This window comes from Oncorhynchus mykiss, chromosome 29 (assembly GCF_057628025.1).
Source record: "Oncorhynchus mykiss isolate SJ-2025 chromosome 29, ASM5762802v1, whole genome shotgun sequence".
In the NCBI taxonomy this organism is placed as follows: domain Eukaryota; kingdom Metazoa; phylum Chordata; class Actinopteri; order Salmoniformes; family Salmonidae; genus Oncorhynchus; species Oncorhynchus mykiss.
In genome coordinates, this window is record NC_143050.1 from 11674237 (window position 1) to 11687336 (window position 13100).

Consider the following 13100-nt stretch of genomic DNA (forward strand, 5'->3'; position numbering starts at 1 on the left):
TGATGACTGACCCGGGACCTGGGATCTGTACATATCGATATATATTTTTCAAATAAAACTCAAGTGTTGTTTTTTGTTGTTGTTGCCAATTCTAATTTAATATATTGAGTTTTTCGTATTGGAATTTAGATTGTGGGTCTATCACGATCAATATTTTGTACTTTTTGCATATGAAAAGAAAACTATTTTTTTTTAGTTTAGAGATTACTTACAAGAAGGATATCATGCACACAAAGAGGGGAGACTGGTGACAAACGGAAAGCAGTAGCAAATGCACACAACACCTACCGGATGGACAAATGTTGCTGCTTTTATCTATACGGGGAGAAATAAATCATTGATTCTGACTAACAGGCTCACTAGTGTTCCCATATTGGAGTGTACAACTCAGCCTGCACCTTGCAAACAAATCTACCCCATCACTCCTGTGATCGCTGTTTGCTTTGAAAGGACCAGTCATCACGGCAGGGACCCAATGCCAGGTACCCATCCCAACTTTAGGAGAGAGGTATGGGGAGGCACAGAGGATGGCCCTCACAGTGGAATAGGAGCCACACAGACTGACTGCGCTGGACAGAGACAGATGGCTACACCAGCATGGAGGAAATATGGCTTTCACTCTTCAGCTGCAATCCTAACTGGTACTGGAGGGACTGGATTCAAACACCAGATCCCTCACAACAAATTACAGACACACACTAGCTTAGATGAATGGATTTATTTCAAGTACTTCTAAATCCCTTAGCAGTGTGTTATCCATTACATGAGGTTGTGTGTTTTTGTCATGTGTGCAAAAACTAATCAGATCTGAAATGAACACATTTTTTAATACCATGATCTTTCGATGGCTTTTTAGATTTAACCTTTGTCTGTAGTCATTTTCTTAAATGTGTTTCATGTTTAGATCAATATTGGTTTAAAATGTTTTAGAATGTTTATAATGGTTTCAAAGTTGTTGCATCAAACGCTTTCTCATTCCTCTGAGTGCTCTAACCAGTTAATTGACACAGAACACTGTAAAACTTTGTAGATAAATATAATGAGATATTCCTGTGTGTAGGTTTTGTGGAAATTCCTTGGATCTGTCTTATATTCAAGTTACATACATTTTCATTTCATACATAGCCCCTGAAAAAGTTAGAGCTATTCAAACAGTCAGATTTAGACTTTCATGTCAAATGAATGATAGCAAGCCTAAAAAAGGGTCAGGACTTTTTACATCTGACATCAAGGTAGAAATAAAATACATATTTTCAAACCTATCAGGTGGGCTTATTGGGCTAATTATTGTTTGTTCTAGATACATGCAGTATTTAAGTTGTCGGTCATATTAAATGCTATTTCAAATGGACATTGTTGTCTTTTTAATTATGAAGTTTGAGTTGTATTGTATCAACTCATCAACCACTGTTGGTGGTAAGGTCATAGGCGTTCATGGCCCAATTCAATTGATGTTATAAGAAGCTAACTAATTTGTTTTAGATATATAACTACGGAATACATATCAGGAACATCCTACGTGACTTAAACCTTAAATAAAGGTTAACTAAAAAAGAGTCACACCTCAGACATCACCCCTTTAGTAGGTTGTAGCCACCGCAAACTATAGCCTGTAGCTCCTGTACTTCAGGATAGTGGGGTCCACAGTGCAGGAACAGGAGTCTTCTGGCCCTGGAGATCACAGAGAGAGATGGACCTGGACAACCACTATGGGAGGGAGAGAGGGGGAGGACAATGGAAGAGAGAAAATAAAAAGAGATGATGGTGGGAGGCGATATGGGGACGTGGGGATCAGAGAGATGGTGAAGTGGAGCCAGAAACAGGAAAAGGGCGTGGTACAAAGGGTGGAAAAGAGATATAAGATTGTTTCACCTACAGCAATAAAGCTATACAAATTACGAGAGAACAATTTGAGGAGTATCATAATTATTAACTTTTTCTTTCTAATAAAAAAAACTATTTGGCACAAATTGTTGATAAACAGTTACAGTTGAAGTCGGAAGTTTACATACACCTTAGCTAAATACATTTAAACTCAGTTTTTCACAATTCCAGACATTTAATCCAAGTAACAATTCCCTGTCTTAGGTCAGTTAGGATCACCACTTTATTTTAAGAATGAAATGTCAGAATAATAGTTGAGAGAATTATTTATTTCAGCTTTTATTTCACATTCCCAGTGGGTCACAAGTTTACATACACTCAATTAGCATTTGGTAGCATTGCCTTAAAATTGTTTAACTTGGGTCAAACGTTTCAGGTAGCCTTCCACAAGCTTCCCACAATAGGTTGGGTGAATTTTGGCCCATTCCTCCTGACAGAGCTGGTGTAACTGAGTCGGGTTTGTAGGCCTCCATGCTCGCACACGCTTTTCCAGGTCTGCCCAGCAATTTTCTATAGGATGAGGTCAGGGCTTTGTGATGGCTACTCCAATACCGTGACATTGTTGTCCTTAAGCCATTTTGCCACAACTTTGGAAGTGTGCTTGAGGTCATTGTCCATTTGGAAGACCCATTTGCGACCAAGCTTTAACTTCCTGACTGATGTCTTGAGATGTTGCTTCATTATATCCACATCATTTTCCTGCCTCACCATTTTGTGAAGTGCACCAGTCTCTCCTGCAGCAAAGCATCCCCACAACATGATGCTGCCACCCCCACAACATGATGCTGCCACCCCCATGCTTCATGGTTGGGATGGTGTTCTTCGGTTTGCCAGCCTCCATCTTTTTCCTCCAAACATAACGATGGTCATTATGGCCAAACAGTTCTATTTTTGTTTCATCAGACCAGAGGACATTTCTCCAGAAAGTATGATCTTTGTCCCCATGTGCAGTTGCAAACCGTAGTCTGGCTTTTTATGGCGGTTTTGGAGCAGTGGCTTCTTCCTTGCTGAGTGGCTTTTCAGGTTATTTCGATATAAGACTCTGCTGTTGTTCTGGGATTGATTCGCACTTTTCGCACCAAAGTACTTTCATCTCTAGGAGACAGAACGCATCTCCTTCCTGAGCGGTATGACGGCTGTGTGGTCCCATGGTGTTTATACTTGCGTACTATTGTTTGTACAGATGAACGTGGTACCTTCAGGCGTTTGGAAATTGCTCCCAAGGATGAACCAGACGTGTGGAGATCTACAATTTTTTCTGCGGTCTTGGCTGATTTCTTTTGATTTTCCCATGATGTCAAGCAAAGAGGCACTGCGTTTGAAGGTAGGCCTTGAAATACATCCACAGGTACACCTCCAATTGACTCAAATTATGTCAATTAGCCTATCAGAAGCTTCTAAAGCCATGACATCATTTTCTTGAATTTTCCAAGCTGTTTAAAGGCACAGTCAACTTAGTGTATGTGAACTTCTGACCCACTAGAATTGTGATACAGTGAATTATAAGTGAAATAATGTCTGTAAACAATTTTTGAAAAAATGACTTGTGTCCTGCACAAAGTAGATGTCCTAACCGACTTGCCAAAACTATAGTTTGTTAATTAACAAGACATTTTTGGAGTGGTTGAAAAACAAGTTTAATTGACTGCAACCTAAGTGTATGTAAACTTCCGACTTCAATTGCATATTCACAAACACAAAATGAGTAGCTATGGATCTTCTCACCCATAATGGAGTGTTTTTTTGTGATGCATGTGCTTGGCATGTTAGTCACCACACGCAGGTAGGCACCAACAAACACATGCAAGGATTTATATGATGTGAATGTAAACCTTCAAGATGCTTATTAAGTTAGCCTTATTGAAGTCAACTTAAAACACCATGGCCTTTTCTCAATTAGATTTACTCAACTCCTGCATCCTCTTCTCCTCCGCCCTCTCTAGCCTCCTTTTGAAAAAAGTCCAAGTTAATCGAGGAGAGGCCGCGAGGAGAAGGAACGTGGAAGAAATTGTGCTTTTATTAAATGAGAACTCCATCTCCACTCACACATCATCAGGTAAATCACTTCTTCAGGGGTGGATGCCAAAATAAATGTGTAAAGTGATAATTACAGTAGTTGTACAATACATTTTATAGATACAAGGATATGTAATATATTGTTTTTAAATGTGTGCATGCTTTTCTCTGACAATACAGCAGCTGATTCAAAGGGTGGGGTAAACATCAATCTTCTCTGTAGGATACACTTGTGATTCCTCATCAAAAGGAGGTCATCAAGGAGGGGAGGACCATCTTCCATTTTCCTACTAATGAATTGACACTGTCCTCAACCACTCGGGCACCGATGACGTGGTTGTCGATTAAGGCAGCTCCCCGCACATCTGATTCAGAGGAGTTGGGTTACATGCAGAAGACACATTTCAGTTGAAGGCATTCAGTTGCACAACTGACTAGGTATCCCCCCTTTCCCCTTTCTCACTTATCAATTTCAGGGTCACCGAGGAGAGAGGACGGAGGACGGAGGAGCGAGGACAGACTTTGCCCAAACTCGAAAAGACCCATATTAGTGTTAGGTTCCTTCTGAGAAACCTGAAGTTTGCATTCACATTATCAAGAATTGACATAATAAAAAAATGGTGCTACAATCTCTTGCTTCTTTAAGGAGGCTTAATTATATGATCAAATAGGATTACTGAATTTAGCAGATAATAGAAGACACTACCAGCGGTGTAGGCATGTTTGGCCCTGCTTGGCTCCCCAGTCCTCGCTCCTCCGTCCTCCGTGTGGATTATTTACAATTTGTACATTATGGTAAACACTACCAACAATACACTGTACTTTACATTTTTACATGTACATTTTTCGTAATTTAGCAGACGCTCTAAAACATGATCCAAACATGAATACTTTCCCTAAAGGAACATTGTTAACAGAGATTTGTCACACAATATACAGAGTACAGTGATAGTCTTGTACACTCATGCTGGGTCATGGCCATTTTTAACAGGGTGTCTCATACTCCAACAATGTTCTAGCTCAAACACAGTTCTGAGAATAAAAATGGATCAAATTCACACAGAAGTGTTTTTAAAATCAGACATGCATTAATTCCTTTCTTCAGCACCATGTCGATGATGGCACGTGCCTTGTCTGCCCTCTCAGCTGTCACATTCACGGAGTCTTTTTCGTAGTCATTGACCACTTTCTTCTGCAGCAGCCCATCTAGGAGGCGTTTAATAGTAGGTTCTGACACATTTTCCACAAACTTCGGACGCACAAAACGCAGCCGCTCCACAGCACTGACCTCCAGCCCACCAATCAACACAGTATCTGGGGGGCAGGGAAAAGTAAGAGATACATTTGCCAAACGTGTGAGATGGAAAATATCTTCTACATTTACGTGTAGATAATTCACTATATATTACGATCACACTGTACAGGGGCTGGTGGTTTCATTCATCAGACTGTGATAGCAATTGTTTTCACGGTCTGAAACAATTTATACTAAACAAAAATATAAACGCAACATATAAATTGTTGGTCCCATGTTTCATGAGCTGAAATCAAAAGAAATCACAGAAATGTTCCCTATTTTGGCCACAAATTTCTTTACATCCCTGTTAGTGAGCATTTCTCCTTTGCCAAGATAATCCTGACAGGGGTGGCATATCAAGAAGCTGATTAAACAACATGATCATTACACAGGAGCACCTTGTGCTGGGGACAATAAAAGGCCACTTTAAAATATGTAGTTGTCACACAGCACAATGCCACAGACATCTCAAGTTGAGGGAGTGTGCAATTGGCATGCTGACTGCAGAAATGTCCACCAGAGCTGTTGCCAGAGAATTTAATGTTAATTTCTCTATTATGGCCTAATTCATTTATTTAAATTGACTGATTTCTTTATATGAACTGTAACTCAGTAAAATCTTAGAAATGGTTGCAAGTTACATTTATATTTTTGTTCAGTATAGTTAAATTGCTTGGGAAGTTTACTCTCATGACCTCTACAAGCCAAAATGTTGAATTAAGTTACATTTGGTCCTTATGATTCTCAATTATTTTTTTTATATCCACAGGAAAGTATTATTAAATAGACTTTCCAAATGTGGGTCTGCTGCAGACCCTCTTCCTCCTCTCTTTCAAAATAAAGGTCCCCACAAGTTATCCCTTGCTTGGCATGTGGAGGACTATTATTTTGCCATGAGGTGTAGAGGAGAGAGGGTGACATGCCAAACACCTGCAGCAGACCCACGTCTGCAAAGTCTGTTTTAATAATACATTCCCTTGGAAAGTTTGTTTAAAATTCATAGTTATACCGGACAATCAGAGTAAGCTAAAATTTTGAATTGTATTTAAAAAAGACCCACTCCAGCCTCCATAGCACCTTATTTATTACCTGATTTACTTAACAAAAGGTGCATTTCAGTAGCTGGTGAAAGTCTTCTCAATAAAAGCGGGGGCAATGACATGCTGAAGGGATTTGATAAAGCTGCCCCGGGTTGCACCAGGCGAAGCCAGTGAGGGAGGCGCGCCCTGCTCATATCAAACAGTAATCTTCACCACTCGTCATATTGTCAACAAGGCAGCATAATACATAATTCAGAAACATACACTATCTCTTTTCCATAAAATACACTACATGACCAAAAGTATGTGGACACCTGCTCATCGAACATCTCAAAAATCATGGGCATCAATATGGAGTTGGTCCCTCCTTTGATGCTATAACAGCCTCCACTCCTCTGGGAAGTCATTCCACTAGATGTTGGAACATTGCTGAGGGGACTTGCTTCCATTCAGCTACAAAAAAATTAGTGAGGTCAGGCATTGATGTTGGGCGATTAGGCCTGGCTCGCAGTCAGCGTTTCAATTCATCTCAAAGGTGTTCGATGGGGTTCTCTTGGCATCTGCCAAACCCAGATTTGTTCGTCGGACTGCCAGATGGTGAAGCGTGATTCATCACTTCAGAGAACGTGTTTCCACTGTTCCAGAGGCCAATGGCGGCGAGCTTTACACCCCTCCACCCGACACTTGGCATTACACATGTTGATCTTAGGCTTGTGTGTGGCTGCTCGGCCATTAAAACCCATTTCATGAAGCTCCCAAGGAATAGTGATTGTGCTGATGTTGCTTCCAGAGGCCGTTTGGAACTCGGTAGTGAGTGTTGAAACCGAGAACAGGCCATTTTTACGCGCTACGTGCTTCAGCAATCGGCAGTTGCGTTCTGTGAGCTTGTGTGGCCTTCCACTTCGCGGCTGAGCCATTGTTGCTCCTAGATGTTTCCACTAACAGGGTAGAAATTTGACAAACTGACTTGGTGGAAAGGTGGCATGCTATGACGCTGTCACGTTGAAAGTCAGTGAGCTCTTCAGTAATACCATTCTACTGCCAATGTTTGTCTCTGGAGATTGCATGGCTGTGTGCTGAATTTGTACACCTGTCAGCAACAGGTGTGGCTGAAATGGCCAAATTCATTCATTTGAAGGCTTGTCAACATACTTTTGTAGATATAGTGTATGTTAGTTTTCAAACTATTTTTCATTGGGAAGGCAGATAAAGCGTTTTTTATCAAAAGCAATCACTTTTGCATGTGAAAAAAACAGAATCCTACTCATTACTCCAAGTGCTTAAAGGGGAATAACGGCACATTTCAAAAATGTGTATAAATTCCTAATGGATGGTTCGAAATGTACAGAATGGGGACCTGGAAGAAAATGGAGGAGGGTCATGCTTTTTCAATTTCAGTCAAGGGGAAGGTTTCGTTATTTTTTTTTACCTAGTCGAGGGGAGAGTCATGTAATTTGTAATTGATGACATTTTAGTATTAGTTGCTTATTTGGCTAAATATACAGTTCCAGTCAAAAGTTTGGACACAGGGTTTCAAGGGTTTTTCTTTATTTTGACTATTTCTACATTGTATATACAGTACCAGACCTTGTTCTTTATCTGTACTATTTTCTACATTTCCCAAATAAACGCTTCACAGAGTTCAAGTAACAGACACATCTCAACAACAACTGTGTGAATCAGGCCTTCAGAGGAGACTGTGTGAATCAGGCCTTCAGAGGAGACTGTGTAAATCAGGCCTTCATGGTCAAATTGCATTGGGCAAATATCGATGTTTGCCTGATGCCACCCCTCATCTCTGACTCTCCTGGGTCCCAACATCTATTGCTCCTATAGGTTACTTATTGTGGTCTCACTCACATGATCTATAGGCTACAGGCTAGGCTATATGAAGTGCATGCTCGGAGAAGCAAAGAGCAAAGTTATATTTCTAAGAAAATATACTTCCTTCTCAAGTCTTTTGCGCTGCTGGGATGGTGTGAATAAAACTAGGCTGCATTACACACTGCAATGGATATTCCAACCTGAGCCCCGGCCTGCTCTGCTGTTGCTGATCAAAACGTTTTGTTGTGCTGCCTAACCAATGGCTGTGCTGTGTAGGCCTGCGGTGGCAGTTCAGGAGACTCTTCTTCCCCTACATTTTTTTTTAGGCCTAGTCCACAAATGTAATATCCGGTGTGCAGACTAGCCTATGTCTGTCTGTCAAAGTGAGCACCTCTCTCACTTTGGTAGAGCTGATGTGAGCTACGTCACCAGGTTATACAGTGCCCCACACACTGCAGCGCTGGATAGAACTTTGTGGAATAACGAAAAAATCTATGTTCTGTCACAGCGGAAATACTACATTTTCTGTGATGAATTTGGGTTGCGGAACATTTTTCACCCAGTGCAAACTCCACCCTCCCGGGCACCCCGGACAGCATGATCATGATTGAATCCCCTCAATGGATCACCCTTCAGACCAACCCCTGCAAACTCCTTGAATGGCGAGCTCCTTGAAATTCACAGTCGTGTGTAAAAAATATTGCTCAAAACTGTTACCTTTTTTTTTTTTTTACAACCTATTTGTAAGCAATGCTGGTTAGTGTCATTACACCAGCGTCACTAAAAGTGTTTAAGGGGCTGGATGGGGTTAAAGAATAACTTACCTATTAGTGGTACATCACGCATCCATACCTCCTCACCCCCACTCCTCAGGAGCCGTAGCTCCACATCCTCTGTGTCTGATCCAAGGAGCACTTGGAAGGTGGGGTGGTAGTTGGGGCCGTAGTCACGGCGAAACATTTCCGTCTGAAACACAGCACATGTAGAGTCAACAGCAACACTCCATCCAGAGCCTTGAAATGTCAATCAAAATTGCTCAAACTAGCATTCAGCACAGCTCACATTTTCAAAAAACATTTTATCGTGTCAACTTGGTATGATCAATGTCACATTCAATGGGGGTTCACAAATACATGATGATCTAAGACATTTATGGAAACATGTATTGTACCAAAGGTTGTATCTTATTTTTCTCAGTAGAATCACAGCAGAGTTTGTATGTTTCCCCACAGGTGAGCAGGCAGTTGGAGGGCATCCGAATGTAGCTGTACGCCTGCTGGAGCTTTTCTACCTATAATAGAATAGGAGCTGATTATAAATAAGGTCCTCCGATTATCAGAGGAGAGTCCCGTGTGGCTCATTTAATTCCCACAGGGGACCAGTATGAAAATGTCTGGTCTCACTACTGTAAGTTCCTCTGGATAAGAGTGTCTGCTAAATGACTAAAATTATCAAATGAGAGCCAACTGACACGAGTGCCTAAAGTCAGATCCATTTTAACAAAGAAAGTGAATGTAAGTTTATGAGTTTGAGTTTATACCTCATTGAGCAGCACATTCTTTGGAAGTAAATGCACATTCAGAGTTGGCTTGCGGAACATTTAATAAGTTATCCTTTTTTAGATAAAACTATACTAAATATATGCATATATCACCAAATAATTGATTAAAATACACTGTTTGCAATGAAGGTCTACAGTAACTTCAACAGCACTGTCTGGGGTAGCACCATGGTGTAGCCGGAGGACAGCTAGCTTCCATCCTCCTCTGGCTACATTGACTTCAATACAAAACCTAGGAGGCTCATAGGCCTCACCACCTTCCATAGACAAACATGGTAATTATGAACACTTCCGGAGGACGTCCTCCAACAAATCAAAGCTTTTGCCGTATAAACTGACATGTTGTACATCTAATCATAGAATTAGGATCAGAGAATGAACCTAGTGTGTTGTATTAGGATAGTGCCATTGAGCATTATGGTGGTTCTATGTGCTGAGAAGCTTGGTGACATTGTTGGATAGAGATAAAGAGCGAAGAGTGATAGATAGATTTTTACATTTTTCAATTCAAATATTTTTTTCAAATTACAGGAGAAGGAGGAGGTATATTATGAATGGTTTTCTTGGTTTTAGAACTTTATTTTTGTGTCCAATTAAAGCAATTTATTTACATTTGCCTTGCTAACTTCCGTAGCTAGCTAGCAACCAGCGCGAGTGTGCAGTTTTCTCCGCCAGAATGATAGAATGGCCAACACTGCCGAAAATTGTGGACTTTTTGTTGAAGAACTCCTTTCATTATCTGGGGTACACGGAAAAGGTGCGAATTAAAAGCGAGGGTCGACCTCTGCCTGAGATCAGTTTCATTAATAATCCCAGCCCCCGTCCAAGCAGGAGGCCTTTTGTCTTCTGTTAGGCCGTCATTGTAAATAAAAAATAGTTCTTAACTGACTTTGTGACTTTATGAATAAAATGATGTTACATATTTGTTTAAAATTATTCTCCAGCTTGATAATTCATTTGTCATTATTTGACACAGATAAACGTGACGGTGGATACAAAAATGAATTTGATCACTTCAACCACTCTTCCACAAATGAACACGCACGCGCACACACACACACACACACACGCACACACAACTATCAAGTAATTTTCCTCAATTGTAATAAATTCAGCTAATGTATATTTTAGGTAAATGGGTTGGATAAATTATAACTATCCAGGCATTGTAAGATCTGGCATGCGTCTGCAATGTAGTGGGGCAGGAAGTTGTTACATTATTCTGAAACAAATGACAAATTTAGAATAAAACGTAGCAAATGTTTATCTGAACGGAAACGGTGCTGATATAAATGACCACAACTGAGAATTTTCCAAAAATTCCAAATACAAATCATGTTAATGAATTCAGCTCTGGATGTCAATATAGAAGGAGTTCCATGACTACAGAGATGTACTCTGGTAGCAGCTTCAGAGAGTGGTCAGTGTCTCCATGACTACAGAGATGTACTCTGGTAGCAGCTTCAGAGAGTGGTCAGTGTCTCCATGACTACAGAGATGTACTCTGGTAGCAGCTTGAACCAAACCTTCCATAACAAAGCCATCACCTACAGAGAAATGAACCTGGAGAAGAGCCCCCTAAGCAAGCTGGTCCTGTGGCTCTGTTCACAAACACAAACAGACCCCACAGAGCCCCAGGACAGCAACACAATTAGACCCAACCAAATCATGAGAAAACAAAAAGATAATTACTTTACACATTGGAAAGAATTTACAAAAAAAATGAACAAACTAGAAAGCTATTTGGCCCTAAACAGAGAGTACACAGTGGCAGAATACCTGAACACTGTGAATGACCCAAAATGAAGGAAATATTTGACTATGTACAGACTCAGTGAGCATAGCCTTGCTATTGAGAAAGGCCGCCAAAGGCAGACTTGGCTCTCAAGAGAAGACAGGCTATGTGCACACTGCCCGCAAAATGAGGTGGAAACTGAGCTGCACTTCCTAACCTCCTGCCAAATGTATGACCAAATTAGAGACACATATTTCCCTCAGATTACACAGACCCCCACAAAGAATTTGAAAACAAATCCAATTTTTATAAACTCCTATATCTATTGGGTGAAATACCACAGTGTGCAATCACAGCAGCAAGATTTGTGACCTGTTGCAACAAGAAAAGGGCAACCAGTGAAGAGCAAACACCATTGTATATACAACCTATATTTATGTTTATTTATTTACTTTAACTATTTGTACATCATTACAACACTGTATATCGACATAATATGACATTTGAAATGTTTTTATTATTTTGGAACTTTTGTGAGCATGATGTTTAGGTAAAAAAAAAAAATGTTTATTTAACTTTTGTTTCTTATCTATTTCACTTGCTTTGGCAATGTAAACATATGTTTCCGTTCCAATAAAGTCCCCCCACAAAAAATGTAATTGAGTGTTGGGTGTCTTCACGACTACAGAGAAGTACTCTGGTACCATCTTCAGAGAGTGTTCGCTGTCTCCACGAGTAGCTTCAGAGGGTGGTTGGTGTCTTCCTTGAAATTGTAGAAGTATGGGATGACTCCCTGGGTGGAGATGTGTGTGAACGAGTTGCGTCAGCCTGAGCAGTTGTCCCCCTATATGTCTGGACCCTGGCGAAACGGTCCCGGGCAATCCGAGAGACTTGGGACGTCCCTATCCTTACCCCAAACTCAACCTCTACCCTTAACCCTAACCATTACATAACCCTAACCTTAACCCAGGGTTTCCCAAACTCAATCCTCAGGACCCCAAGAGGAGCATGTTTTTCCCCCTAGCACTAACAATCAACACTAATAATCAAGGACCGAGTTTGGGAAACACTGCCTTAACCCTTATCTTAACCATTTCAAATTTCAATTTGTAGCTGGAGAATTTAAAATCTGAAAACAAGACTCCCTAAATTTTATCAGCATATCAAATGTGCGACCCGAGCTGGCAAAACCCTGGATCATTGTTATTCTAACTTCCGCGACACATACAAATCCCTCCCCCGCCCTCCTTTCAGAACATTTGACCACGACTCCATTTTGTAGCTCCCAGCCTATAGATAGAAACTAAAACAGGAAGCGCCCGTGCTCAGGTCTGTTCAAAGCTGGTCCAACCAATCGGATTCCACGTTTCAAGATTGCTTCGATCACGTGGACTGGGATATGTTCCACATAGCGTCGGACAATAACATTGATGAATACGCTGATTTGGTTAGTGAGTTTATTAGCAAGTGCATCGGTGATGTTGTACCCACAGAGTCTATTAAAACCTTCCCCAACCAGAAACCGTGGATTGATGGCAGCATTCGCACAAAACTGAAAGCACGAACCACTGCTTTTAATCAGGTCAAGGTGACCGGAAACATGACCGAATACCCACCATGACCCACCATTGTTCCTGTTCCCAAGAACGCTACGGTAACTGAGCTAAATGACTATCGCCCCGTAACACTCACTTCCGTCATCATGAAGTGCTTTGAGAGACTAGTCAAGGACCATATCACCTC

General features: G+C 40.9%; 2 protein-coding genes across 4 annotated transcripts in view; one reads left to right on the plus strand and one right to left on the minus strand.

The window, feature by feature from the left end:
- LOC110510209 (uncharacterized) overlaps positions 1 to 1351 on the plus strand; it is a 98060-nt gene extending 96709 nt beyond the window's left edge. For both annotated transcript variants that reach the window (XM_090226516.1, XM_090226514.1), the window contains exon 28: positions 1 to 1351. In XM_090226516.1, the coding sequence (XP_090082642.1) occupies positions 1 to 3 (3 nt within the window). In that variant the 3' untranslated portion in view covers positions 4 to 1351.
- LOC118945346 (uncharacterized) overlaps positions 704 to 13100 on the minus strand; it is a 15357-nt gene continuing 2960 nt past the window's right edge. The window contains exons 2-4 of one of the 2 annotated variants that reach the window (XM_090226520.1): positions 9233 to 9352; positions 8886 to 9027; positions 704 to 1707 (exon numbers count right to left, since the gene is read on the minus strand). In XM_090226520.1, the coding sequence (XP_090082646.1) occupies positions 1679 to 1707; positions 8886 to 9027; positions 9233 to 9316 (255 nt within the window). In that variant the 5' untranslated portion in view covers positions 9317 to 9352 and the 3' untranslated portion in view covers positions 704 to 1678. Of the gene's footprint in view, positions 1708 to 4752; positions 5215 to 8885; positions 9028 to 9232; positions 9353 to 13100 lie in introns of those variants that run through there. The other variant, XM_090226519.1, reaches the window with a different exon arrangement.